The sequence below is a fragment of the Pseudomassariella vexata genome (genome assembly GCF_002105095.1).
Source record: "Pseudomassariella vexata strain CBS 129021 chromosome Unknown BCR38scaffold_1, whole genome shotgun sequence".
Classification (NCBI taxonomy): Eukaryota; Fungi; Ascomycota; class Sordariomycetes; order Amphisphaeriales; family Pseudomassariaceae; genus Pseudomassariella; species Pseudomassariella vexata.
This window is the reverse complement of record NW_024467956.1, coordinates 589,030-612,402: the sequence shown is the minus strand read 5'-3', so window position 1 is coordinate 612,402 and position 23,373 is coordinate 589,030. Positions and strand designations below refer to the sequence as shown.

The 23,373-nt window shown below is 47.6% G+C and overlaps 6 protein-coding genes and 1 non-coding gene across 7 annotated transcripts; 2 read left to right on the top strand and 5 right to left on the bottom strand.

Annotated features, from left to right (window-relative positions):
- Positions 1-2,325: 2,325 nt before the first annotated feature.
- BCR38DRAFT_453690 (thioesterase domain-containing protein) lies at positions 2,326-3,138 on the bottom strand (the record flags this gene model as incomplete). Its single annotated transcript, XM_040861621.1, has 1 exon — positions 2,326-3,138. One exon carries the CDS (start codon positions 3,136-3,138, stop codon positions 2,326-2,328), a length of 813 nt encoding a protein of 270 aa, XP_040720635.1.
- Positions 3,139-4,609: 1,471 nt separating this feature from the next.
- On the bottom strand, positions 4,610-5,952 carry BCR38DRAFT_358091 (GDSL-like Lipase/Acylhydrolase). The gene is made up of 4 exons (XM_040857134.1): positions 5,672-5,952; positions 5,375-5,618; positions 5,232-5,322; positions 4,610-5,179 (listed from the first exon to the last, which is right to left on the bottom strand). The coding sequence occupies exons 1-4, from the start codon at positions 5,756-5,758 to the stop codon at positions 4,723-4,725; spliced, it is 879 nt and encodes a 292-aa protein (XP_040720634.1). The 5' UTR covers positions 5,759-5,952; the 3' UTR covers positions 4,610-4,722.
- Positions 5,953-8,991: 3,039 nt separating this feature from the next.
- Positions 8,992-10,407, top strand: BCR38DRAFT_2871 (SGNH hydrolase-type esterase domain-containing protein). Its single transcript, XM_040854470.1, has 2 exons — positions 8,992-9,283; positions 9,416-10,407. The coding sequence occupies exons 1-2, from the start codon at positions 9,163-9,165 to the stop codon at positions 10,381-10,383; spliced, it is 1,089 nt and encodes a 362-aa protein (XP_040720633.1). The 5' UTR covers positions 8,992-9,162; the 3' UTR covers positions 10,384-10,407.
- A 4,948-nt stretch (positions 10,408-15,355) lies between these two features.
- BCR38DRAFT_t5 lies at positions 15,356-15,439 on the bottom strand. The gene has a single exon. It is a non-coding gene; the product is annotated as a tRNA-Asn (tRNA).
- Positions 15,440-16,750: 1,311 nt separating this feature from the next.
- On the bottom strand, positions 16,751-18,157 carry BCR38DRAFT_2848 (zinc-binding dehydrogenase). The gene is made up of 4 exons (XM_040854467.1): positions 17,950-18,157; positions 17,847-17,883; positions 17,168-17,782; positions 16,751-17,104 (listed from the first exon to the last, which is right to left on the bottom strand). Exons 1-4 carry the CDS (start codon positions 18,087-18,089, stop codon positions 16,796-16,798), a joined length of 1,101 nt encoding a protein of 366 aa, XP_040720632.1. The 5' UTR covers positions 18,090-18,157; the 3' UTR covers positions 16,751-16,795.
- A 577-nt stretch (positions 18,158-18,734) lies between these two features.
- BCR38DRAFT_415767 (uncharacterized protein) lies at positions 18,735-19,561 on the top strand. Its single transcript, XM_040859049.1, has 2 exons — positions 18,735-19,168; positions 19,232-19,561. Exons 1-2 carry the CDS (start codon positions 18,898-18,900, stop codon positions 19,450-19,452), a joined length of 492 nt encoding a protein of 163 aa, XP_040720631.1. The 5' UTR covers positions 18,735-18,897; the 3' UTR covers positions 19,453-19,561.
- Positions 19,562-22,285: 2,724 nt separating this feature from the next.
- BCR38DRAFT_404164 (uncharacterized protein) lies at positions 22,286-22,609 on the bottom strand (the record flags this gene model as incomplete). The annotated part of the gene is made up of 1 exon (XM_040857819.1): positions 22,286-22,609. The coding sequence occupies one exon, from the start codon at positions 22,607-22,609 to the stop codon at positions 22,286-22,288; it is 324 nt and encodes a 107-aa protein (XP_040720630.1).
- Positions 22,610-23,373: the final 764 nt, after the last annotated feature.

Genomic DNA, 23,373 nt, shown 5'->3' with positions numbered 1-23,373 from the left:
CAACATTGCACATCAAATGGTTTGAAGGTTAAAATGTGCGAGAGCTACACACCATTGTACATCTGTTAGTTCAAAAGGAGCACGCTACATTGTTATTCCATAATATATCAGAAGCAACACCATGAAGAGTCAGCTGTTAGCACGCATCAAACTATTGGGCGGCGTGGAAGGTATGGAGGAGTGTGTTAATAGGTGTCACAGATTTCACGCAATGTGACTACTAATTAACATAGTAATAGTTTCATTCACGATTTTTGCATTAATATAATCCTCAGGCGCCAAGTTATAAGATGTGCAAGTATTATACAACATCGCATATCTGATAGTTTGAAGGATGCAATGTGCGAGAGCTACACACCATTATGCGTCTGTTGATTCAAAGGGTGCATTCTATATTGCTGTTGCGTGCCCTAGCCACACCGTCTGTGTGGTGGATGTAGCGCTGGGGCTGATTGCCCGTATATAGCCCTTCCATTGCAGCCTTTAGGTCTTAGTCCTATCATCATCATTATCACTAATACAACCCTCTTTTCTGTATTGCGAACAGGTCATATGCCCTCTGATGCTTCCACTGTACAGATGCGATCCTTGTAACCGACGTCAATCGTGCTGTAGAAAGCTTGCGGTCGAGGCTCAGGCGATATTAGGGATGTCGAAGCCAACCTTTTCGCGATAATCGCCGAATTCGCACCGATCATATCAATTTCAACCCAATGGCGTATATTCCAGGACTACTACGGCTTCCTGAGCCAATTGATGAAGTTAATATGAAGATCTGGCGGGCCAGTGCAGGAACAATTGAAATACGTTGCTCTCGACCAGTACCTTTATGATATTCCCGAGCCCGAACTCGAGGTTAACCACAAATATGAACTTAACTGTCTCTTAGCTCGTAGCCTTATATTTAGGATCCTCTCATAATATGCATGGAAAGCCTCGAATAGGCCGGATGAGACATGGAATGGGAGACGGATCCTAAAGTACTGTGGGGCTTAATTCATACCGTGTTCGGCTCCAAGCCAGTCAGCAAGCCGGGACCAGAGCCGAAGCCACTCGTGCCAGAGCCAGAGGAAGTCATGAAACCAGAGCCGCAGCCAGAGCCACTCATAAAGCATCACTTCGATGCAATGAACCAGTACTGGACCCTTCGTTCCAAATTTCCTACATTACGGCCGCTAGCTAAGCCGAAGATGGTACCTTGTTACCACCAAATAAGCCATATATCGACCTTCTCCGGAAAATTACTTCTATACAGAAGAACCACAGCGATTTGGATATAGTTGGGGGCTTTCATATAATCAAGCCAACTTCGTACCGCTTCTGCTGCCTGATTGTTCCATCGACCTCGAACGAATACAAGGTAATATGTGAGGAGGACTGGCCATGGGGGTGGAGGACTATGAATAAGTATGTTACACACCAAACTTCTATAAAAATGACTCCGGATGAGTCGATCTTCGCCGTTCTTTTCCATGAAGGAACTTCGGTTGTACACCCTTGAGCACAGATTGGGGCACTCCTGCATCTGTTGGACTATGGGGGTGCTATGCGTGCCCAAGGCACACCACCTGTGTGCTGGGTGCAGCGCTTGAGCCAATTGCCGATAGATAGCCTTTCCGTAGCTGCAGTTTTGGGGACTTGGTCCCATCATCATCACACGAATATAACCCTCTTGCTTGTATTGCCAATACATTACATATCTGATAGTTTAAAGGATAAAATGTGCGAGAGCTACACACCATTATGCACTCCTTAGTTCGAAGCGAGCACTCGATATTGCCATCCCATGGAAGCTAGGCTAAAACGTAGTCTTGGCTCTTTGTTCTGCGATACCTTTTTTGGTAAGGGATTGGCCGTCTTGGCGTCAGCCGCTGACAGCGAAGCCATCTATCTAAAAGCGAAAACAAATAGGAATCGAACCGAAATTACTTTACGACTGTGCTTATTCCCACTTTTAGTCATACTAAGACCTGTAATAATAATAAATTAGGAAGGCCTGGCGTACTTCCTAAGGGCCTGCGCTACTGTACGTTATGCCAACCACTACTCAAGCTACTGGGACAAGTACCGGGACATTATTGTACTTAGAGATGCGAAAGATATTCACAAGTGCAGTGGTTGTATTTTCCAGTGATATTTGAACCATCTCACCAAAGCTCAGCCAGTTGAAATATTCAACTCAAATTGCAATCATTGTAACATAATCTCAGAGACCTATCGATTGATGCTCCGCAGTTTGACAACACGATGCCTCTGGTAGGCTCCAGTGGTCCAACTCACTGCCGATGGCGATCTAAAATCAAGTCTTTGTCTAATAAACTGTCCTTAATGGGATATAGAACCCAGCATCTCCAATTTATCCAAGCATCTCTTGATGGTTTTTGAAATCTCTGGAATGTGTTGAAATGAAAACATCTCAAAATGATTACCTGGCACGCTCACAATGTCTGTGAACATACCCATATCGTATTGGTCCCATCCTAGAGTTCGGTCGTTTCGGTAAATGTCCGCAACATGCACGCGGTCGCTTCCTGTCGGTATGTGGTCGAGGGCTCGCAGCAACGAAATTCGTGGCCGTTTTGCGACTTGGTCGCCAGCCCAGACGGGCGGTTCCCACTCCTGAATTACCCGCAGTGCCTCCTTCATGGCTTTCAGGGACAGGAACTCGTTCTTTGACTTGCCCAGACCTAAGTGGTCCAACGCTTCCAGACGAACTGACGGCGGATTGACAGAATATATACTATCCATCATCAACACGCCGATGATCCTGACGCCACAATCCCCTGTCAAGACCTTGGCGATCTCGAGACTCAGCAGTCCTCCCATGCTCCAGCCGCCGATGAGAATATTCACACTCCCATCGGAGTTGCGCTGGGCCGGGAAGTCAGACTCAGCACAGGTCCGTCTGATGATGCCAGCGTAGAGGCGCCCCATTCCACGGATACCGCCTTCGAATCTCCCTCCGTTGCGAAAATAAGGGTTGAAAATGCCGTAGGCTGGCCGAGCCAGAGGATCTAAGCAATGATAGGCAAAGGTTGTACCACCGCCGTCGTGGATGAGGAAAACAGGCACCGCTTGCACTTGACGATTTTCCCCGTTCCAGTCTCCATTCTGGAGAAGCTCTGGGTTTTCCTCCATTGCTCAAGTATCAGTAATGTCCGTTTCTTGGCTATTCCGTAGTATTGAATAAGAGTAAACCGCAGAAACAAAGTACCTATACAACTTTATATCTGGACGACGGAGAAGAACGAAACAGTAGATAAAGGAAGTTGGGTACCAAGGCTGGATGGCGGACCCAAAAATGAGATATGGAAATTGTTGGTTCAAGTGTGACAAGCATGACCATGTGCCGAAAATGCAGCCAACTCCTTATGACTCTAAAATATAACGTAGTATCCGATTCACGTAATATTTTAGTGTTCTTGGTACTACTGATCGGTAAGAAGCAGATCATAGCGGTGTAGTATATTCAGCATGCAGCGGTGCATTGCAGTGAAGACTCAATATATTATACAAAGGATGAGGTAGCTCAATGCGACGACCTCTATTCGGACGATTCCAAATCGAGAATGGTATTGGGGCTTATTTAAACAGTAGTGCTAGCTTTTACGGTATAAGAAATGTAAGCACTGAGCAATATCTTTACTTGTGTCGTCTCGAGCTAGTCCACTGCCGGTAAGTAAATTCCAAAAATAAAATAGACTTAGACCTAGCTTGATAACTGGTGAGTAAGGAAAGCTGGTTATTAAATTTCCTCTTCTATATACCCGTTTGCTTCCACTCCAGAGGTACTAGATCACCTGCATCATTGGATCACCATCCGTCAGTCGTCGCTCCGGATCACTTCCCGCACATAGGGGCAAGGCTATGTAGTCAGGAAAAGCATGACGAGACGTAATGACGATCACCTATTAACTTTCAACGAGACGACCATCCTAGTCGACTTTGCCAATGGAAAATTCTCGGGCGAGCTTCCAATCGGCTCGCGGGCCACTAAGTAGGATACCGTAACAACCTCGACCGCCGAGTCGGAGTTTGTAGCCCTAGCGCAAGTGGCTAAACGATTTTTACTCATCTCTCGACTCGGTACAGAACTTGGAGTCGACCTTGACGACAAAACAATTGAAATCTTGCCTGTATTACCCACATATTATGTTTTACTGGAAAGAGGTAACTTTACTAATTCTAAGCCAAATTTACTACAAAATAGTCTTTTAATGGTGTCATGTTACTATCCTCGTAATATTTGGTCGATTACCCTGTTAATGCTCTCCAGATTTCTATTCAATCCGAGAGAAGGCCCACCGTCGCATCTACCGGTTTCTACCTCTGTGGAAGCGGCCCGTCGTTACTGTCATTGTAGCCTTCCATAAGAGGTCCACAAATATCAGAAACAAGGCGCTTTTACCAAATTCGGCCGCTGTCACTTCATTGTCCGCTATTTGCACCAACTTTTGCGGATTCGCATCTACTCTCTACTCTGGGAAACTCGTTAGCTGTAGCCCTATCTCCTAGGAAAGCTTTTTAGACCTTCTACGTCAATTTCGGTTTTCCCCTCATAGTGTAGTGAAAGATGACTGCGCTTCAGAGTTCGTTCCCAAGTTTATGGGTTTCGTTAGGCTTGAGGTTTATGAAGGTAGTATCTGGAAGTTGTCCCCTATATATATAACATGTTGCGTCTTGGGTAAAGAGCATTAAATCTGCAATAATACATGATAGATCCTAGATCGGCAACGTCGCATTGACAGACTGGCAATTCCCCAGAGTACTCCCCTCAATCCGCGACGTAGCGTTAACAACATAGCTCTGAAGCAGTGAAGTACCACACCTCAATCCCAATACCCAAGCCTTTGCAAACGTGTCAGCCAGGAAAGGGGCTGTGTGGGTGTTGTCCATTGGGTAGCCTGAGTTGACAACATCAGGCCCCAACAACTTGAGAGCCTGAGCGGCATAGCTGCTATGATCGACATAGTACACACCGGCATCAGGCCCACCCAGGGACTGAACCGTGTACCAGGCATAGTAGGAGTATATCATCGGACTCCAGCTGAAGTCACCATACTGGTAAGGATTGGTTGGTGTGGGCGGTGATATGATGACCTTGGCTCCACGCGATAGGAAGCTGGATGATGCATTTCGTACGTATGTCACATAGGTTTGGACGATTTCGGTTTGGTTACTGTAACCACGTGAGCCCTGCGAAATCGGCCAAGCGACGGGGGATATCATACTTATAGGTGACCGGGCACGTCTCGTTGCCCATGCCAGGGCAATCCACACGGTATTTGGTGTCGTTTGCCGGAAATGTAGAGTTGGAACTTTCTGCAAACTGAGTTAGCTACCTTCCTCGCGTTAATATTGGCAAAGCTCTCACGGTCGTTGATACCAAACTCAATCACAACCCAGTCACCAGGGGCGATCTTGTCGATGATGGCTTGGAATCGTCCTTCGCGCGTGAATGATCGTGCACTTCGACCGGCATATGCAGAATTGTTGACGCGGATCAGAGACGAATCGAGGGAGTATTGCAAATATTGGCCCCATCCCTCAGTCCCATTGTGGCCACCACCAGGTGCCATGGTGCTGTCGCCGCACATCCATAAAGTGTGGTTGGCCGTCTGTACTGAATAAGTCCTGTGAAGAGTATGAAGACTTTTTAAGTGAAACTTACCAAGCAAGAGCCGTCACTACGGGCTTTGAGAGATGTGTGGGTGGCAGTAGCAAGCGATGCCACAGAGAGTAGTGACTCGAACCGCATGTTTCTTGCCAGAACAAACAACGACTATTACACAAGCTGGAACCTAGAACCCTGGGAAGTGATAGCCGTATGAGGAAGTCTTGAAGTTTTCAGTCATTATATTCGGGGAGTGCCGTGCCAAGAGAAAAGTTCCTGCATGTTATTAGCGGTCTGATTCTTGTTCATTCAACCCGAAATTTGGGGGTTTGCGCGGGGTGAAATCTCGTCAACCCCACAATCTCCGCACCAGAGTGATCTTTCAATATGGTGTACAGCTTAATAAATTAAGCCACCATTCACGTTACTTGACAAGAATGTTGCTCTCGTCCACTCGGCACATGTCTTCCCGAAACGGGTGAAGGGGTTTATATCACTAATCGTTCGGAGCGAGGAAACATGGTGAGGCCAAATCGCTTGGTTCGGCAGGAGTTGTTTTTTCAACCCATGAGCACTAGGAAATCACTACGCAAGGTTATCCTAGCTTGGTAGTAAAAACAATCAGATGCTTAACAAGTTAACGAAACGCTATATTTCTATAGGAGTTACTTGGTACATAGCTGATGCGTGCACCTAGGGGGGAGGATGCTATAATGCAGTAGTGCGCAACGTTATAGTATCTAATTGAATGGGATTCACCTAACCAGTGGGTCCCCCTACCTTTTCGTATCAATAGCCTTTTTATCTCTAATAGCTATTTTGTGACACGCTATTATGTCTTAAGCTTTAGATATATTTTCTTTGAATTCACCAGTATTATATATAGTGTGAATAAATTTAGTACCAAATCTAACCGGAGATTATCTATAGTAGCTTAAAGTAGAAACGAAAAAAACCATCGGGTATCTCAGGTAGCTATAGCGATTCTAAGCTTGATTGGCTAGCTAACTGGCTAGCCTCGGGTCCTTTTGGGCTAGCTATCTTATCTCATCTGTATCTACAGGGTCAACCCTACTTAGGGTCACGTATGTATCATCAGCTTAAGAAATCATCACTGCAGATTCAAACCTCTTATTATAATTTTGGATCGATACAAACAAGGATTCTCAGATTGTGAAATACATGAGGTCACGTGACAGGCTAAGAGTGACGTGATTACTAGCCACTGGGACTTGGCCAGAAATCCCTCTGCAGAGCGGATCACAGAGATAACATACACAACAATTAATCCATCACACTGAACGGTCAGATTACCGTAAGATCATGGCTGTGACGGCCGGTGTCACGATGCCACGAAACCCACTAGCTGTGGACCCGTAGGAGCACTGGCCATCTGAAGGCGGGATTGAAGATCCTCAGATGTGAGCCAGCCTGTTTTAGTTTCTCTTTCTTTCCTTGTCGAGAATCGTTAAGTCAATACAGTGCATTAGAGTGTTTTGACTCTTCAATTGTGCTCACCGTGACAATGGTCACAATAAGGTCACATGGAAAGATACGCGAATATCCAACAAAAATTGTCTCCAGCTATTTGGCCACAGCAGTAAAAGTCGATAGCAAAACAACTCACACCCGCTTTGTGCACAAGTGAATTCGGCCAACCGAAACGATAAGAGTGACAGCTTCTAAATACTCGAGTGAACTTAACCTGGGGGCTTTGACCGACCACGTCACAAAATCAATCCCCGAATTCAACCTAGTATCATTCTAGATTGATAGGAATGCTATTTGGATTGCAACCACTGTACAAGCCACACACACATCCACAAAGGAGGAACGATTACCCCTCCCTACGTAAGGTCACACCAGCAGTCATTTGACGACAACAGAAGACAAGATACATCAATCAATCACTCAAGCCCTTATCCCATTGGTCAGATATACGTGTCATACAACAAATACGTCCAAAGAAAGCTGCTGGGGTCCCAAGAAGAGGAGAATCGATGACTTGTTTATCCGCAACCACCGAGACTGGCTCAGTGATCCACTGTTCCAGGTTAAACAAAGGGCGACGAAAAGCAAGAAACTGATGGGACTCAAAAACCACGAGTGATGACTCCTGATGAAAAACCATGTCACTTTTTGTGACACCTCCTATTGGCTAGAAGAATGACGATGCAAGAAGGCAGCTTGCTGATAAATAACAGCTTCCGCGCCAGGGTCTCATCAACATACATCTACAGGATGTACAAGGAGAGCAGGTATACCAATTCAACGTGGAAGACCACAGAGGACCTCCTCAATCACCAAGCAGTAGAGTCTGTGTTCACCAGAGGGCAAATTCTCAGTCTTTCACTCGCTGCTACCCGTTTTGCCATTGCGTCTGGGCCATCCCTGATGACGGTGATGCGAAGAAATTTTGCGAACTCAGTCAGACAGGTCTCCGCTGAAAGCCACGGCTTCTTGATCAGTGAAGCATTTCTAGTCTAAGGAGTGTTGCTCACTGAGCTCTTTTTCAAAATAAGCATGCATTCAAAATGGTGGCCAATGTGGTCAGATACAAAGCTCAAGCGCCAGCCGGCCCCTTGCAGTGTTTAGGCCACCACCAAGCTTTAAATAGGCCAACCAAAATGGCGGAATGTTTTTTGGCAGGGATGCCCCAGCAGGGTTTGATCGCCCTCGCCCAAAAAAATCCCCGAGGTTGTATTCAAGGAGATTCACGAGAGAAGAAAAGAGCGTCAAGCCCAAGTTTGAACTTTGGAGAACGATGATACTAACCAGAAAGTTCGCGGCGAAGCCAGCGGGTCAGTTCCAATGTTCCGGCACAGATAATGCATGATGCTGCACGCTTCTCATTTAGCTTCTTAACAATCAAAACCTCGTTGGTTTTCAGCTGGCCATCAAACCGGGCTGAAGTATTAGATATGCTGGCCGCCACTATCACTTACCGGGGTCCAGACCGGCAACTCCATTATGCAGGGCGGGGCTCCTCGGCTGCTTAACCCCAACAGGAACACAACAGGAACACAGCAGCACACAATCGCCAGGGGGCACTTTCTGGCCAGTCTGTAGAAAGGCTGCGGCTTTAGCTCGTTTATGTTGTTGGTTGTACCATATTTCTGCGATGCATCACATCCCAAAAAGCGACTCGGCCGTTTTGCACAACGATCGTCCCTACTGGCCCAGTGGGTGCCCATGTGTCACTTAAAGAGGAGATGACCCACTGATTGGACGTGATTCTGAACAGATCCTCATTTGATCTCCTGCGAAACTACTGCCGCGTAACGGCATTGTGCGACCCACGGAAAATTGCAATCTGAGAGCGACGATCGGAAAAGTTGGCCAAATGTCCCCTAACTTAGACGTGCCTCGAGTTGCGGGCGATAGCAGGCCTGTGATACATAATCGTGGGGGAGCCCCCTTCTCTGTCTTCCTGTCTATCTCTCTCCTCTCTCTCGCTTTCTCTTCATAATATTAAAACACGCCCTTCTGTCTTTTCGTTTCCTGTATGTTTTGTGCTGGCTTTGCTGTCGCGATATATAGATGTGATCATGATGTTTGTGAATAATAAGAGCCCAGTTTGGAGCTCTTGGAGCACGTCATTACCGGCCTTGGCGAGGAGACACATGACGGCCCTGTGTGTGGTCATCGGTTTTTCATTCCTTTTCACGGGTGGGTAACTAAGTCCCTCTATAAACAACTGAACCCATATCCCCCTCCCTCTTCCCAAAACGGCATCAGACCTATCCAGATCGGAGGACGCTATGCATATATATCCAGCATCGCTGACAGTTCTCTGATTAGTTATCTCATTATTCGACGGATCTTACAACCTCTCATGGAGATGGACTTCCTCTCCAGCATCCTCTTCAACGAATGCAAGTGAGGAGATAACGACGCCTCAACCGCTGGTCGCTAATGGCATGCCCCTCCGCATCATGTGCCTAGGCGCCTCCGTCGTCAAGGGTGAAGTATCCAACGGCACCTACGGCTTTCGCAAGCCCCTCCGCGACACTCTTGTCTCGATGGGCAACCCAGTCAACATGGTTGGCTCCGCGCAAGTAGGCGACATGATGGACAACGATGTTGAGGCGCACGGTGGCAATCGCGTCGACCAGGTCTACGAGTGGGCGACGCACAGCGTGCCCGATATGAAGCCCAACCTCATGATTCTCAACGTCGGGTCCAACGACTGCCTACAACATTACGATACGGAGAACTACTACAAGCGTCTCGACTACTTCGTCAACTGGTTGCTGAATACGTCACCAAGGGGTACCGTGCTGTTGTCGACGTTGTTGACCAATACGGTCAAGAATATGGAGCCCTGCGTTCTGGATATCAACGAGCAGATGAGGACACTGTACACAATTCTCAAGTCGGAGGGGAAGCGGGTCGTACTTGCTGAGATGCACTACAAGTTCGTGCCCGAGGGGGACACGTTGGAACGACCTCAAGTACACCACATCACGCCTGATGGCACGCACCCCAACGATGAAGGCTACGGTCTCATGGCGGACATATTCATGCAGAGCATTCGAGAAATTGACGAACTGGGATTTTTTCAAGAACCAGAGGACAACGGAATCATGAGCGATGGGGATGCGGAGAAGGTCATTCAGGCTAAACAAAAGGTGGAAGATGACATTAGGAAGATGACGGCCGAACTCAGGGATACACCAGGTGTTACGGAGATGCCTAAGAAGACGTCGACTAAAACGCCGGCGAAGTCACCAACAGAACAGCATAAACGGAGGCGGCGGCGATCATAGGTTGTGCTTAAACGGGGTTTCACGATACGGGCATGCTAGATGACGGGTTCATCGCCGCCAGGGATGGATAATAAGCATTTGAAATACTTCATTGCGAAGTTTTTCAGTAACCAAATTCCTCAGGGTTACAGAAGGTGTAATGTACAGATATATGTTGGCTAGGCGCATGCATCTTAGACGGACACAAAGCATCCTGCTAGATCTTGATGGGTCCAGGCAGGTGTCCATTTCCCACAAAAGTGCCTCAGTTGCCGAAAATGTTGACCTAACGTGAAATAAGAGCTATATACAGCGTCCAACACAAAGCATACAAAACATATAAGGGTATACAGTTTGATTTGCTCGAATTATTTGCAAAGACTACCCCGGCGCCGAATCAACCCTATCCTAACCAACCAGATTTAACCTCTCCATGTCCTAACCTCACTTCGCATCTGCCGACAGCTTCGATGTACAGCTAATTCAAGGACTGATCAAGCCCTTGGCCCTTTAAGCTATTACGTACGTCAAATTACAGTAACTTTGTCAAAGTTGTAGCCCTTCAAGCTATTAAGTAGCCTAATCCATCATAATTATAATGTTCGAAGTCATCGAATTGCCTTTACTTTATCAACTCTATGAACCTTATCAAAGTTACAGCCCGTCAAGCAGAATCGTGTCAAATCTATCAACTTCTTAACATTCCAAGCCACCGAGCTGCCGAATCCTCCTTTTTTATCAAATGGAGCCCGAGTCCTCCAATAGCCCCGCAAACCCACGGATCAACCGTTCCCCAATACGCACCGATAGGAACCCATACTTACTATGATACAGCCCTATGTTAGGCAACCTTGGTGGGCTTTGCTAAGTCCACAGAGTTTACCACCTGACTTAGCCCTTTAGGCTCAAGTCCGATCTTCTTGCTTAATAGCCTTAGATAGAAAGGCATACTTTTACAACTTCACAAATAATTAACTACTAGTAAGGGACCTGCTAAAATTTTCCTAGACGATTACTATGATCGAACAGTAGTCCTATAGTAACAACAAAACCGCCTTCCCCTACTTAAGCCCTGCCTGAGGTTATTCGGTTAAGTAAGCTTTTACTAGGAGCTAAGGTATTCCGGCCTAGTAACTATCGAAATCTATATATCAACCAACAGCACGGTGCTTCGGCCATCCAGCTCACAGGCCGTAATATCTTCGGGATGCTTGGCGAAGATGCACGCGGCAGTTGGGACGACATCATGGACCCCTAAAGCCATGGTAAATCCACCACGCATAAGCGCAAAGATTGACGTATGCTCCTCTTCACGAAGTTGAAAGCCGCATATTTGATGACCTTGAACATGCGGGATGGGATATGCCTCCAACCCGACCAATTCCGGTAGGGATTTGGTGGTTAAATACCGACCAATTTGACGATGAGCTTCGTATAAGTCGCGACCCTGAATTCTTGCATTACGCGTTCAAGTCATAAGCATTCTCGCCGCACTCCTAACTAAGCCCGGGGGCGAAGATACGTTGGTTTCTAATGATGGAGTTGATAAACTTGGGCTCATCAAGCTGGATCAGCGGAAGCTTAGCAATACTCAGCCGGGGTGACACTTAGCTAGGCAGCAGTACTTTGCTGGCTCGTAGCCCGTTATGCTCGATAGCATGCAGTAAACGTGCATCCATCGCCTGGCTTCGAGTGGTCTCCTCACCGACCATGACGATGGCTTGATCTGCCTCCCTATCTTTTCCCCAGATACTTTCCCTTACATAGCTAGCTAAAGCCCGGAGTCGGAGCCGTTGATCCCGTATATTTGTGTCACAAGGGAGGACCAAGCCCCGACGTATAATAATGGAGTAATAGCGGACGGTAATACATTACAAAGGACTAGAACCGATCGGTACGAATAAGAACGCAACTATAACTATAATAATATATATATCTAGACTATTATATATTTCTAGAAGGAAAGACTTAATATCCGATATTGATAACGATATAAAGCCTAGCGGCCGAACGTTACGTTTTGAAAGGCTACGACGACGAGCGGGTTGCTTGATTGAAATTTAACGTCTCATCACGTGAGACGTGCCGGGCGCAGTGCCGGCATGGTCTATGCTAGTCGAATCTATGTTACAGGGGACTGTCTTCATCTAACATTCCTGTTCAGTGATACTGTTGAGGGCAGGTAGTGGCCCATCGATCGTTGAAACTCTTCCAAGTGTAGGATCTCGCGATTCTCTTTATATGTGCGAATGAGGCCGGGTGTTGTGTCTTGGGTGGTTGCTCACAGGCCGCTTTGGCCTGGACATCTGCTTCTTCGTTTCCGGGGATGCCTACGTGTCCTGGGCACCACCAGATATACACTTGTCCCGGGGATGTCCAGGGTTTTCGCTCTCTCTGTGACCAGGTTTTGGACAGCTCTTGGAAGGCGGTGAATTTTGCTTGACTGCTTCCGGGACTTGGACAGATGAGCCTACCCGCAACCGCGAGATTATCGAGGCAGATGTGGACGTTATCTGCCATGCTGTTGGACGGAAGCTTTACAGCCTCCTGAAGCCCCCGTAGTGCTGCGTGGGCTTCCGCATCGTATACCTCTATCTGAGAGCCCAGTAATTCGGACCCGCAGAGTAGTCTTTTACCGGCCTGATAACCAGCCCAGCCTGCTCACATTCTATCTAGCCCTATGGAGCACGAAGGTTGGACTTAGTCCCGAAGGGCTAAGTCACGTGGTAACCTTGGTGGTCTTGGCAAAGCCCACCAAGGTTGCCTAACAACTACCTAGGGAAGACTTGAGGTGTATAAGTAATATAAGGGACAGACGTAGAAGAACTTTAGCTTTATAGTAGAGATAACATAATATCTTCTTTAAGAGGGGCATTATTAGGTAACCTTAGTAGGCTTTACTAAGTCTATAAAGGTTACTACGTGACTTAGCCCTTAAGCTCAAGTCCGATCTTCTTGCTCAATAGCCTCAGATAGAAAGGCATGCTTTTACAACTTCACAAATAATTAACTACCAGTGCGTGCAATACCCTATCCGAACGTCCTGATACCTCTAACATATTGACGGTTACTACCTGCGGGTAAATAGGGCCGGTCGAAGAACGAGGTAGACCTACTAGGATACTGTAGTGGGGTAAGGCCGGACGCCAGGGAAAATAGGTTACGGAGCGGGAAGAAAGTTTATTTTCTCTTCTCTAAGAAGCACAGAGACGGAGCAGGACATGACACCTTCACCTTCATCTTTTTATTATCTTCTTCACTCTCTTTAATTATCTTCACCTTCGTTTTTCAGTTAGTTAGTTCATCTTTACGTTCGAGATTCTATTATTCTGCTTTATCTTAGCCTTGACGACGACAGAGGCCTGTATATTGCCCTGATCAGAGCAATCCAGTACTAGTAGTAGCTTCGATTCGACTACGAGAGCTAGACGTCTTATTCTGTGAATTATCCCGTCGCTAGTCGCAGAGGCACATCCGACCAACTTACGCACAATACTTACAAGAGCTTCGCTCTTACAACCAGTACTACGATCTTCGTCTGATCAGACCAACAGATGGGATCTGCTGGTACTGGAGCCGTCTGTTCAGTGTGTTAGGTGGTAGGTATATCCTATCGACCGCCTGACCCCGTTTCAATACATGTCCCTATATAGAAGTTGTAAGTTCAACTATAGTTAGCGGTGGACCCTATAATAGTAGCTAACGCACCCTAGCTATAAAAGCTACGACTACATCACTTTACAATAATAGCACCGTATGTAAAATGTTTAGGATTACACCTTGGACCTGCGGGCGTTTACTACCCGTCGTCAATATGAACCAAAAGATAAGTGCATATTGATAGGCGGTTTCTTTGTTACTCGTGCTTGCCCGCACGTTTATCACGTATCTATAAGCAGATGAGACTATGTCAAAATGGAAGTATCGTGAGGTATATTAGTATGCTGTACTTGATTGGATGGGAATCATCAACCTTTCCGCTTCATATATATATATATCGCTATAGAATCTCAAAACAACCTGTCTAATGGAGGGGGAATATATTGCAGATCCTCGTTCCACTGCACCCTGGTATGCACGTATGGACTATTGACGTGGGGTTAGGGTTTTTGGGTGCTCGTTTTCATTTTTTTGGGGATATTCAGACGAGTTATGTAAGCACGTTCTTGACAGGTATTTAAGACCTTATGTACATAGTCACTCTCTTAAGAAGATAGGAATTCAAGCGGCCTTTTCCACAGTAATCTGAACCAATTTCTCTTTACTTGGACAGGCATTCAATGTCTGACGTACCTGTTGAGGTACTTTTGTTGCCCCTATAGATCTGATTGTGCCTGCTGAGGCCATTGTTCCCACCTTTCACCTGTTGAGGTGATTGTTCAAGGACCTGTTGAGGCTCCTTTTCTTCTCTAGCCTGCTGAGGCTCCAGTTGTTAGTACCTGTTGAGGTACTTGTCGTTCCGATCAGGGCAAAGAGTTCTTGATCTTGTTAATTCTTTCCACCTCCCGGATAGTAAGGTCTTGTTGAGGATCTTGTTGTCCGTTGCCATCATCATAACACCTTGAACCTGCGGGTGGTTTCACTGCCCGTCGTCACTATATACTAGTTTCTTTTTATATCTTATTTATCGTACCGATATTAAACTTAACCTCCGGGTTGAGTTTAGAAATCTTACAGTGCGAGGGAAAAGCAATGTTTACGAGGATATAAATCCCCAGTACAGGGACTTGTATGCAGGAGTGAGTAGTTTGCCCGTTATACCTCGGGTCTTCGGTCCTACCGTCTTCATAAGCCGTAGGCTCGCATTGGACAGTGTAGAGTTGTCAATTAGTCAGTAGGATGCCCAACTCTACTATATATTTTTCCCTCAGTGGGCATGCGTGGTCCCTATCAACGCCGCCGGGTTCGAACGGACTGTGCTCGTCGCCAACCCAGACATTAGACTGTACTACAGTGGCTTATGCGTCAGTGAGCGGGATTAAAAAATTTGGATCTCTCCCGCGTGGGCTCGAACCACGAACCTCCAGATTACAGTTGTGTAACAGTCTGACGCGCTAGCCAATTGTGCCACGGGAGAAACTCAGCTGCTGATGCGCTTGGATGCGCTTGGAGAAGTTGGATCTTCTATACCATCATATACTACAAAGTTACTAAGTTTATGGCTCATTCATCAATTCTTTGAAGACAAATACTGAGTTGCAGTTCTCAATCAGATTACTGGCACTCTTGTTAATAAAGACAACCGACTAGGACGCATCTAGTTACAAACATGGCCTGTTCGCTTCATACTCAAGATCAAAGACATTGTTCCAGTTGAAGCTAGATGTATACTAGACAAAAAAGTCCCCTTGGTAGATTCCTCAAGCTCCTACTGCGACATCTGCAACGAACTGCGCATCCCCGACTTCGCCTGGCCTATTGACCCCTTCGGTCGACCGTGTCAGTCCGAACCCCAATCCCTGGCCCTCATGCTCTTCGGTACCTACAAGGCGCATTGCCAGCGGAGGATGGTCTACACGCATTACCTCGAGCTGCATTTAATGGATCTCACAATGTTTTCGGGTGGGTTCTGAGGCGAGAGGTTCGGAATGCGGCGAATAATAAGGAAATTTTCGTGCGGTGGGGTTGGAGGGTTTGGGATATTAGTGGAGAAACGCCTTGGGATTGGTTCACAAAGTGCAAGGAGGGATGTTCTATGTCTACACTCTGCCATGAAGCTCGACTTAACAAAACTGCTGCAGAACAATCTTTGCTCATGTGTTGAGATTTTGCCTGGTGGAGGGGCGGCGGAGACGCCTGTGGAGAAGTTGAAGATGGAGCAGGTGAAGGGCCGGGTGTGTTAGTTGCAATATTGACTTTCAGGTTGAACTCAACCCGGCTACGCTCCGGCTGCGGCTACGGAGATTCAGTCTGCGAGAATTACTATGGCGTATAGGAGGATGTCGGAGTTATCGAACTTTGGATTTGCCGATATATGCACAATCAGGTGAGCATACTGCCGCTGTGCGGCTACGTCCGCACAATCCCTAGCGGCCTTACGTTAAAGCTGCTACTTCATGGCGCACACAAGTAGGTAAGTAGTATATACTTGAGACTAATTTGCCCCTGAAGAGAATCTAGGATAATAAAATATTATACCCTCCTCAAGTAATTTAGACGCCGTATTGATGGAATGGAAGGCCGGATTATTATGGCGGGACTACATAGGTCATCCAATGAAACCAAGGACATATGGAGGCCTTCATGCCAATTGAGAAGGTTTGGCCCTATTACCTCAAACTTGTCATTCTGTATGATCCTATACTCCCTAATAAATGTAAAATGGCATCTCTTACGAATTATCAGTATTCGCAGTATATCATCCATTCGTTGGGACAGTTCGTTAAGGACTCCATCCAAATCGTTATTCACAAATCGTTATTCATTACATAGCTCAGAGCTTAGGCGCCACTTGGTTCATTAAACAGTATCGATACCTCGGCTTTCCCTCCTCGAGGTCTAGAACCGCCTGGTTTGCCTCGTGCATAGGGCGCTCCTCGACCCATGCCTTGATTTTCTTGTCTGCGGCAAGCTGGAGCATCTCTCTAATCTCGGCCGCAGAGCCAATACTCGAACCGGCAAAATTCAACGACTTCATGATGAGGGTGCTCTGCGGTAGCGCAAACTGGCCATCGTCCGGGTTCCCAACTTGGACCAATGTTCCGTGACGTTTCAGCATGGCCAAGTAGCCCTTGATAGGTGCCTGTTGAAATGTGTCAACTATAACTGGACCGCACTTTCGCGACATCAGCGTGGAATAGTTTACCTTGGACGAAGCAACCGTCGAGACAATTAAATCCAGTTTGTTGTAGTACTTCTTGTACCAGCCAACATCGTCATCCGTCGCCAAATAGTCACCTGCGCCCAATTTCAAAGCTTCATCACGTTTACTCGCCTTCCGCGATATAGCAACCACCTTATCGGCCCCCATAGCCTTCGCCAACAGAACTCCATAATGCCCCAGCCCCCCCAAACCAACAATGCCGACCAGCTTCCCCGGCCCACACCCAAACCGCTTCAAGGGCGAATACATAGTAATCCCAGCACACATCATCGTAGCGGCTTGTTTCGACTCCAACCCATCCGGGATCTTGAACACAAACCGGCCCGGGCACCGATGGTACGTCGCGTACCCACCGTACCCCTTATCGCCGTTATGGTGCGGGCCAGGATAGGTCCATCGCGCTTTAGGGCAGAATTGCTCCTCGCCGGATTCGCATGCCTCGCAGATTGGAACCCCGGCAATACCCATGCAGCAGTCTGTCAGGCAGCCGACGCCGACGCGGTCGCCGATTTTGTGAGAGCCGGCTGCTTTGGAGCCTACGCGGACCACTTCGCCGACGATTTCGTGGCCGACTATTATTGGGTATGGAGCGGGATACTGAAAGTATTTGTTAGGACGCTGGTTGACGGGGTCAATTGTACAGTGCCGGCGCTTGACGTACCCATCCGCTTCGCAATGTGTGAACATCACTACCGCACCTGTTGAGTGCATGGTACTTAATACCGTCTATCGTGAGATCTGCGTTGTAACCGAAGTTAACTCACATGCCACAATGCGTGATCTTGATGTCAATGTCGCTCTCTTCCCACCGCTTCGGCTCGAATTCGCCCCACGTCATCTTGCCTTCGACTGCTGACGTGTCATGGGCCAGCCAGCCCTCGAACTTGTAGTTTTGAGGTGACATGCTTTTTTGAGGCGTGATTATGATTTATAGTGAACCATATAAATTTCTTGAAAGAATCGAGGTAATGCATCTGGGAAGCGCGCTACTTTTACATTGGACTATGGGGTACCTGCAGTGGGGTCTTCAGCAGCCCGGGAATTCGTACCGAGGCATCTTGAACTCTATTCGAGGGTTCACGGTTATTCACACAAAACATGCTTCGCACGCTAGTTCTAGAGGCAATATGTTGTTGTATTGATCGCCTTATTCCTGGTTACAAATTTCAGTAAATCTTGAACAACACCAAATAGTAACATACTCTGGATGCATTCCCTTAACCCTAGCCCTGACCCTGACCTAATATCTTGGTAAGTCAGTCTTTGTTTTCACAGTCACTTCTGATTGTAACTATGTCTCAGATCATGGGAATTGTCGCTACAATTGCCAGCATCGCCCCTTGGGCAAGCAGAGTGATTGTGTCGTACTAGTCCACAAAGTAGAGTCGGCTATGCTGCGCTGTGCCTCGATTCGGACAAGCCTAGCCAGCTTTGTTAGTCACTTCGTCACACTAAAGAGAAATAGACATTGAAGTCAGCATTATTGATCCTACTATCCAACCATAAGACGTATGATGATGAATTTTATACTGAACGCACCATTTCTCATGCCAAAGATCAAGTAAATTAAATTTGGGTGCTCAAGGTCTTTTTGCCTCCATCTACATCACCAGACCTGAACTGCAACTACATCGTGTGCGTATACAAACCAGTTTCAACCCTTGAGTCACTTACACCAACTCAGTCATTTCGTCTCCTTAACCCACCCCCTTATGCTAGGTGCAACAACGGCAAACACCACCACAACCGCCGTAATGACCGCAACAACAATTGAAACATCCGACTCAATTCAATTATTGCTCCCCGAAAACATGGAACCCGTTGTTCGCCCCTCGTCACCCACTTCGTACCTGACCCAATACAGCAATTCGCAAGCGGTGCAACAGCACGTGGAGGACGAGGAGAACTTCAGAACGGTGGTAGATGAGGAATATAACGAGTTTCTGGATCTTCACAATGCAGGCGCAGAGACAGAAGATGATTCTGTTTCGGGTTCGCAATACACAACATCTGAGGACAGTGATTGGGCAGAAATAGGGGACTTGCCAGTTCAGATATGGAAATCCAGATTGAACGAAACGCCAGCGCACAATATCCAAGACCGGTCGACCCTGTGCCTGCCTTCGGGCAAAATCATCTCGCGTCGAATTGTGGGCGCCTCGGACCGACAAGCCACATCTCCCCGTAGCACAAATGCAGGCGCTACTGGCCACGACGCAGAAGCGGATCGAGAAGTGGGAGCGGACGGAGAAGAGGTTCGGAGATAAGATGGATGAGCTGGGAAACCTGAAGGTTGTGGAGCGATTTGTGAACGATTTTCCTGGCGGAATGTCGCACAAGGCGCGGTTTTTGTGAAGTGAACTACAGAGATTGGCATGGAACTTTCTGGTGCTAGTTTATATGCAAGTTGCTCGGCTATGGATTATATAGTGCTGTACGAAACTGCTTACTAATGAGACGCAATTTGATTTACTGCATAAACCACCACTTAGAACGTCAAATATCCTCTTGTGGTGAGAATCAACCAGCAAAGGGGGGGCATTCACTTAACATGCTCATCCTCCAAAACCATATCTTGCCCACCACTATGTTAATAGTGGGCAGCAGAAGTACGTGCGATGAGCCCCCAACTCCATGCCATGGCCCCGCGTCTCAAGCTTGCAGTACCGAGATGCGCTATCACTTTAAACAGAAGTCCCGATGACGTCCATTCATAAGCTCTCTAACACCAACAATGCCTCTCACTCACATCTTTGACGCCACCGGCGCCACCAAGTTCGACGCAACGTGTGCTTTGTCATCAATGGCACCGTTGGGCTATGTCATCTACCTGAAGAAAGCTGAGCACATCCTTGGAATAGGGCTCGCCACGGTCCTCTGGACTTTTGGCCGCACGTCGCTTTCAACGTCGAAGATCATGAGACGGTGGCTAAGTGGTATTCAGCTTCGATGTGAGTGTGCTAGGCCCTCCCTATTGATGTGGTAGTTAATAAGCTCGATATTGTTCCCCAGCGGATCAAACAACAGCTGCATAGTAATGACTCGGTTGCTGTGGGCGTAAGCCCGGCTCAACATTTGACGTAGTCCCCGCAACCCTACCAAAACTATATCAGCATGCTCTCACGCATAACCGAGAGAGGCACGAAATAATATCATGAAATAGGAGAGCGAGTTGATATTAACGTACCATAATATTTCCCATAATATTTCCAACGTCCACATTGTGATTATCGCGAGCTTATACTGACCCAGATGCTGTTAGGCAATGTCATACATCCCTGTTGTATTTACCACGCAGAATATATTGGTTTTATATTCCATCTCACGGGATGGAGTTCGCCCCTGACAAGAGTGAGCTAATGCACTTTACTAGGGCCCGAGAGCCCTTGCCGCAAAGTATTCGCCTTGGGGACGCCACAGTGTCGCCGGTAGTCTCAGCGAGGTTCCTAGGAGTCTGGTTCGACCGCAAACTGACGTGGCACGCCCATGTTGAGCGTGTTAAAACAAAAATGGCCACTCAAAAGCTAGCCCTGACAAAGCTAGTCAATATGTCATGGGGCTGCGATCTTATACGGGCGAGGCTGTTATATACGGTGGTTATCCGTAGCGCGATCGCCTTCGGGGCGACTGCGTAGCATACTATAAGTGAGGAACCGGCAGGGCCAGCTAAGAGCCTGATGGGGATACAGAACGAGTGCCTCCGGGTAGTCTGTGGCGCCCACAAAGCGACGCCAGTTCGCCACCTGGAAGCAGAAGCAGCAATCCCGCCACTAGACCTCTATCTTAGTGCCCGGGCTGCTAAGTTTGAAGAACGGCTACGGCTTAGCGGGAAGAGAAATCTGCTTCGCAGCGCGAGTGCTAAAGCGTCACATATACTCCGGCAGGATAGGCCGGCGAAAAGGAAGCAGGCGTCGCAGCTACTCCGACCGGCAGGGTACACTATGGAGAAGGAGGCCCGGGGCTCCGAGTGGATGAGTGAGGAAAAGGAGGTCCCGGCTGCCCTCCTCGGCCACTGGAGGAAGAGATGGCTCACCGGAGCAGAGCATCACGATTGCCAGCGACGCGCTATTGCTGAGGAACCGGAGGGCCCTTCGATGCAGATACCGAAAGGGGGCAAGTATTTCGGCCTGAACCAACTGGAGGCGTCTACGCTGTGCCAGATCAGGACGGAAAAAATATGACTAGCAGCCTTCTTATTCAAGACAGGGGCTTTTGGCGTGTACTCGCCGCTATTCCACTGTGGCGACGCCCCTGAGACGGCAGAGCACTTAATCCTCTTTTGCGGGCTGTTGGAAGGACCGAGGGAACGATTACGGGCCGCTATCGCACCACGGCCACTATACCCTCGCAAATACCTCGCAACGGCAACAGGAGAACCAGTAGTTAGTGGGACTATTGTAAGGTGGCTGCTAGGGACGGGTCGGACAGCTTCAAGGCCCAGATAGCATCGATCTTCTCAGGGGGGACTTTGTTGGTAGGTTGAGAACCAACGTAGTATGGTAGTGAACGCAACGCAGTCGCCAATAGGGCGAACCGACGACGCAGCGTATGTATTTAGTCCAGCCATTAGGGCACGTTTTGACATACGGGAGTACTAGTAGAGGTACCGGGGGCTTCGAGCCTACGGCGTATTTAATAATAAAAAATAATAATATTCCATCAGACGGTGACATGTTATATAGTGATTAACCCCAGCTTTACTCCTATACAAGCAATTTGCTAACTAATTCTTACAAATGAAAATATGCACGTACATATTTCGGGTTCATAACAAATGATTAAATAAAAATACATAAATATCTACTGGAGAAAGAAATGAAATCATTTAGATTCTCTGCCTCTAACCTCTGAGCCTCATCTCTCTCGGCCGTATTTCGTCTAGTGTAGCCCAACATAAATCTCCAAGCTATTCATGTTAAGGTTATTGCACACAGGTGGTATTAAATTTTACTCATTATCCATCTCCAAGCTTTGCGAAGAGTCCAAGTCGTCCATTTTATGATAAAGCGCCGGTATGATTTAACTCTGCGCTAACATATTAAAAGTTTTCCCCGAGAGAGATAACGGACAAAAGCTCACCGAATACAATACCGGCGCCAGTCACTCTGTAGCAGTGTTAGTTCTCTCATAACCACTCTTCAAGCCTAGCTTGTGGTCCCTCTGCTTGGTCTCCCACAGTCGGGTGATGACAATAGCCGCTAGCTTCATGATATCGGCGAAGAGCTCCCGGACATTAATTTCGGGATAAAAAGAAAACATGATGGTCTGCTTGACAATATCGCCGAACCCCGCGGCACCATGGTCCCCTATGGCCTTGATTCCATGGCGAGCGACTGGTGCGTTCCTAGATGTGGAGTAAATTGGATCCTGAGCCAGAACCCGAAAATTACCTGCGCCGAACCTCTTGCTCAACGCTTCGGCCATGGTCATAGCAGCGATATGCTGGACTAAGGAGCGAAAGGACTACTAAGTCCGGAGCCCGGAAAGTCATGATCCTTGCGACATCCGAAAGACTGAGATCGATGTAATTGTGGCCGAACGGATCTCCGAGAGGCTTACCCTCCAGCGGAAGCTTTCGAATGATTTCCCGACGATTTCGACTCTTCTATGAGTGTTCCCACGCTGTCAGGAATTGGAGACCCATATAGTACCTAGTAGCTGCTGCCGTTTTGACCCGGGAAGAGAACATTTAGTGTGGAGCCTAGTAGGCCGTTTCTGCGTGGGCCCCTGGAGGAGACGACTGGGCGACTACATCTGGTGACACACATGAGCCTTTGATGAAAGCATATTCGAGGGTATGAAGTCACCGAAGATGTGTCCTGCCTCCTCTTCTGGGTCTGCTTACTCAAGGATCCCAATCATCCCTATTGGGCACTCCAATGGCTTCACCCCGATCAATAGGCTGAATTGACACCTATTCTCCGATTGGCCATCTGCCTCCTGGCGTCGATCAGCCTGACCTTCGTTCAGACTTGGGTGCCTGAGTCGTAGAGCTCCGATACCTCGTTCTGAACTTCGCGTTCGGCCGATGTCCACTTTTGCGGTCGGTTATGCCAGGTGTCCCAGTTAGAGGTCCAAACGGGCGTACTGATACAGGACAGTATAGTGAAAATACTGTTTGCGTATAAGCTGGAAAGAGTCAAAAGGACACCGCAGAGCTTACATTTATTCTTAGCCTTGGGGCTGAG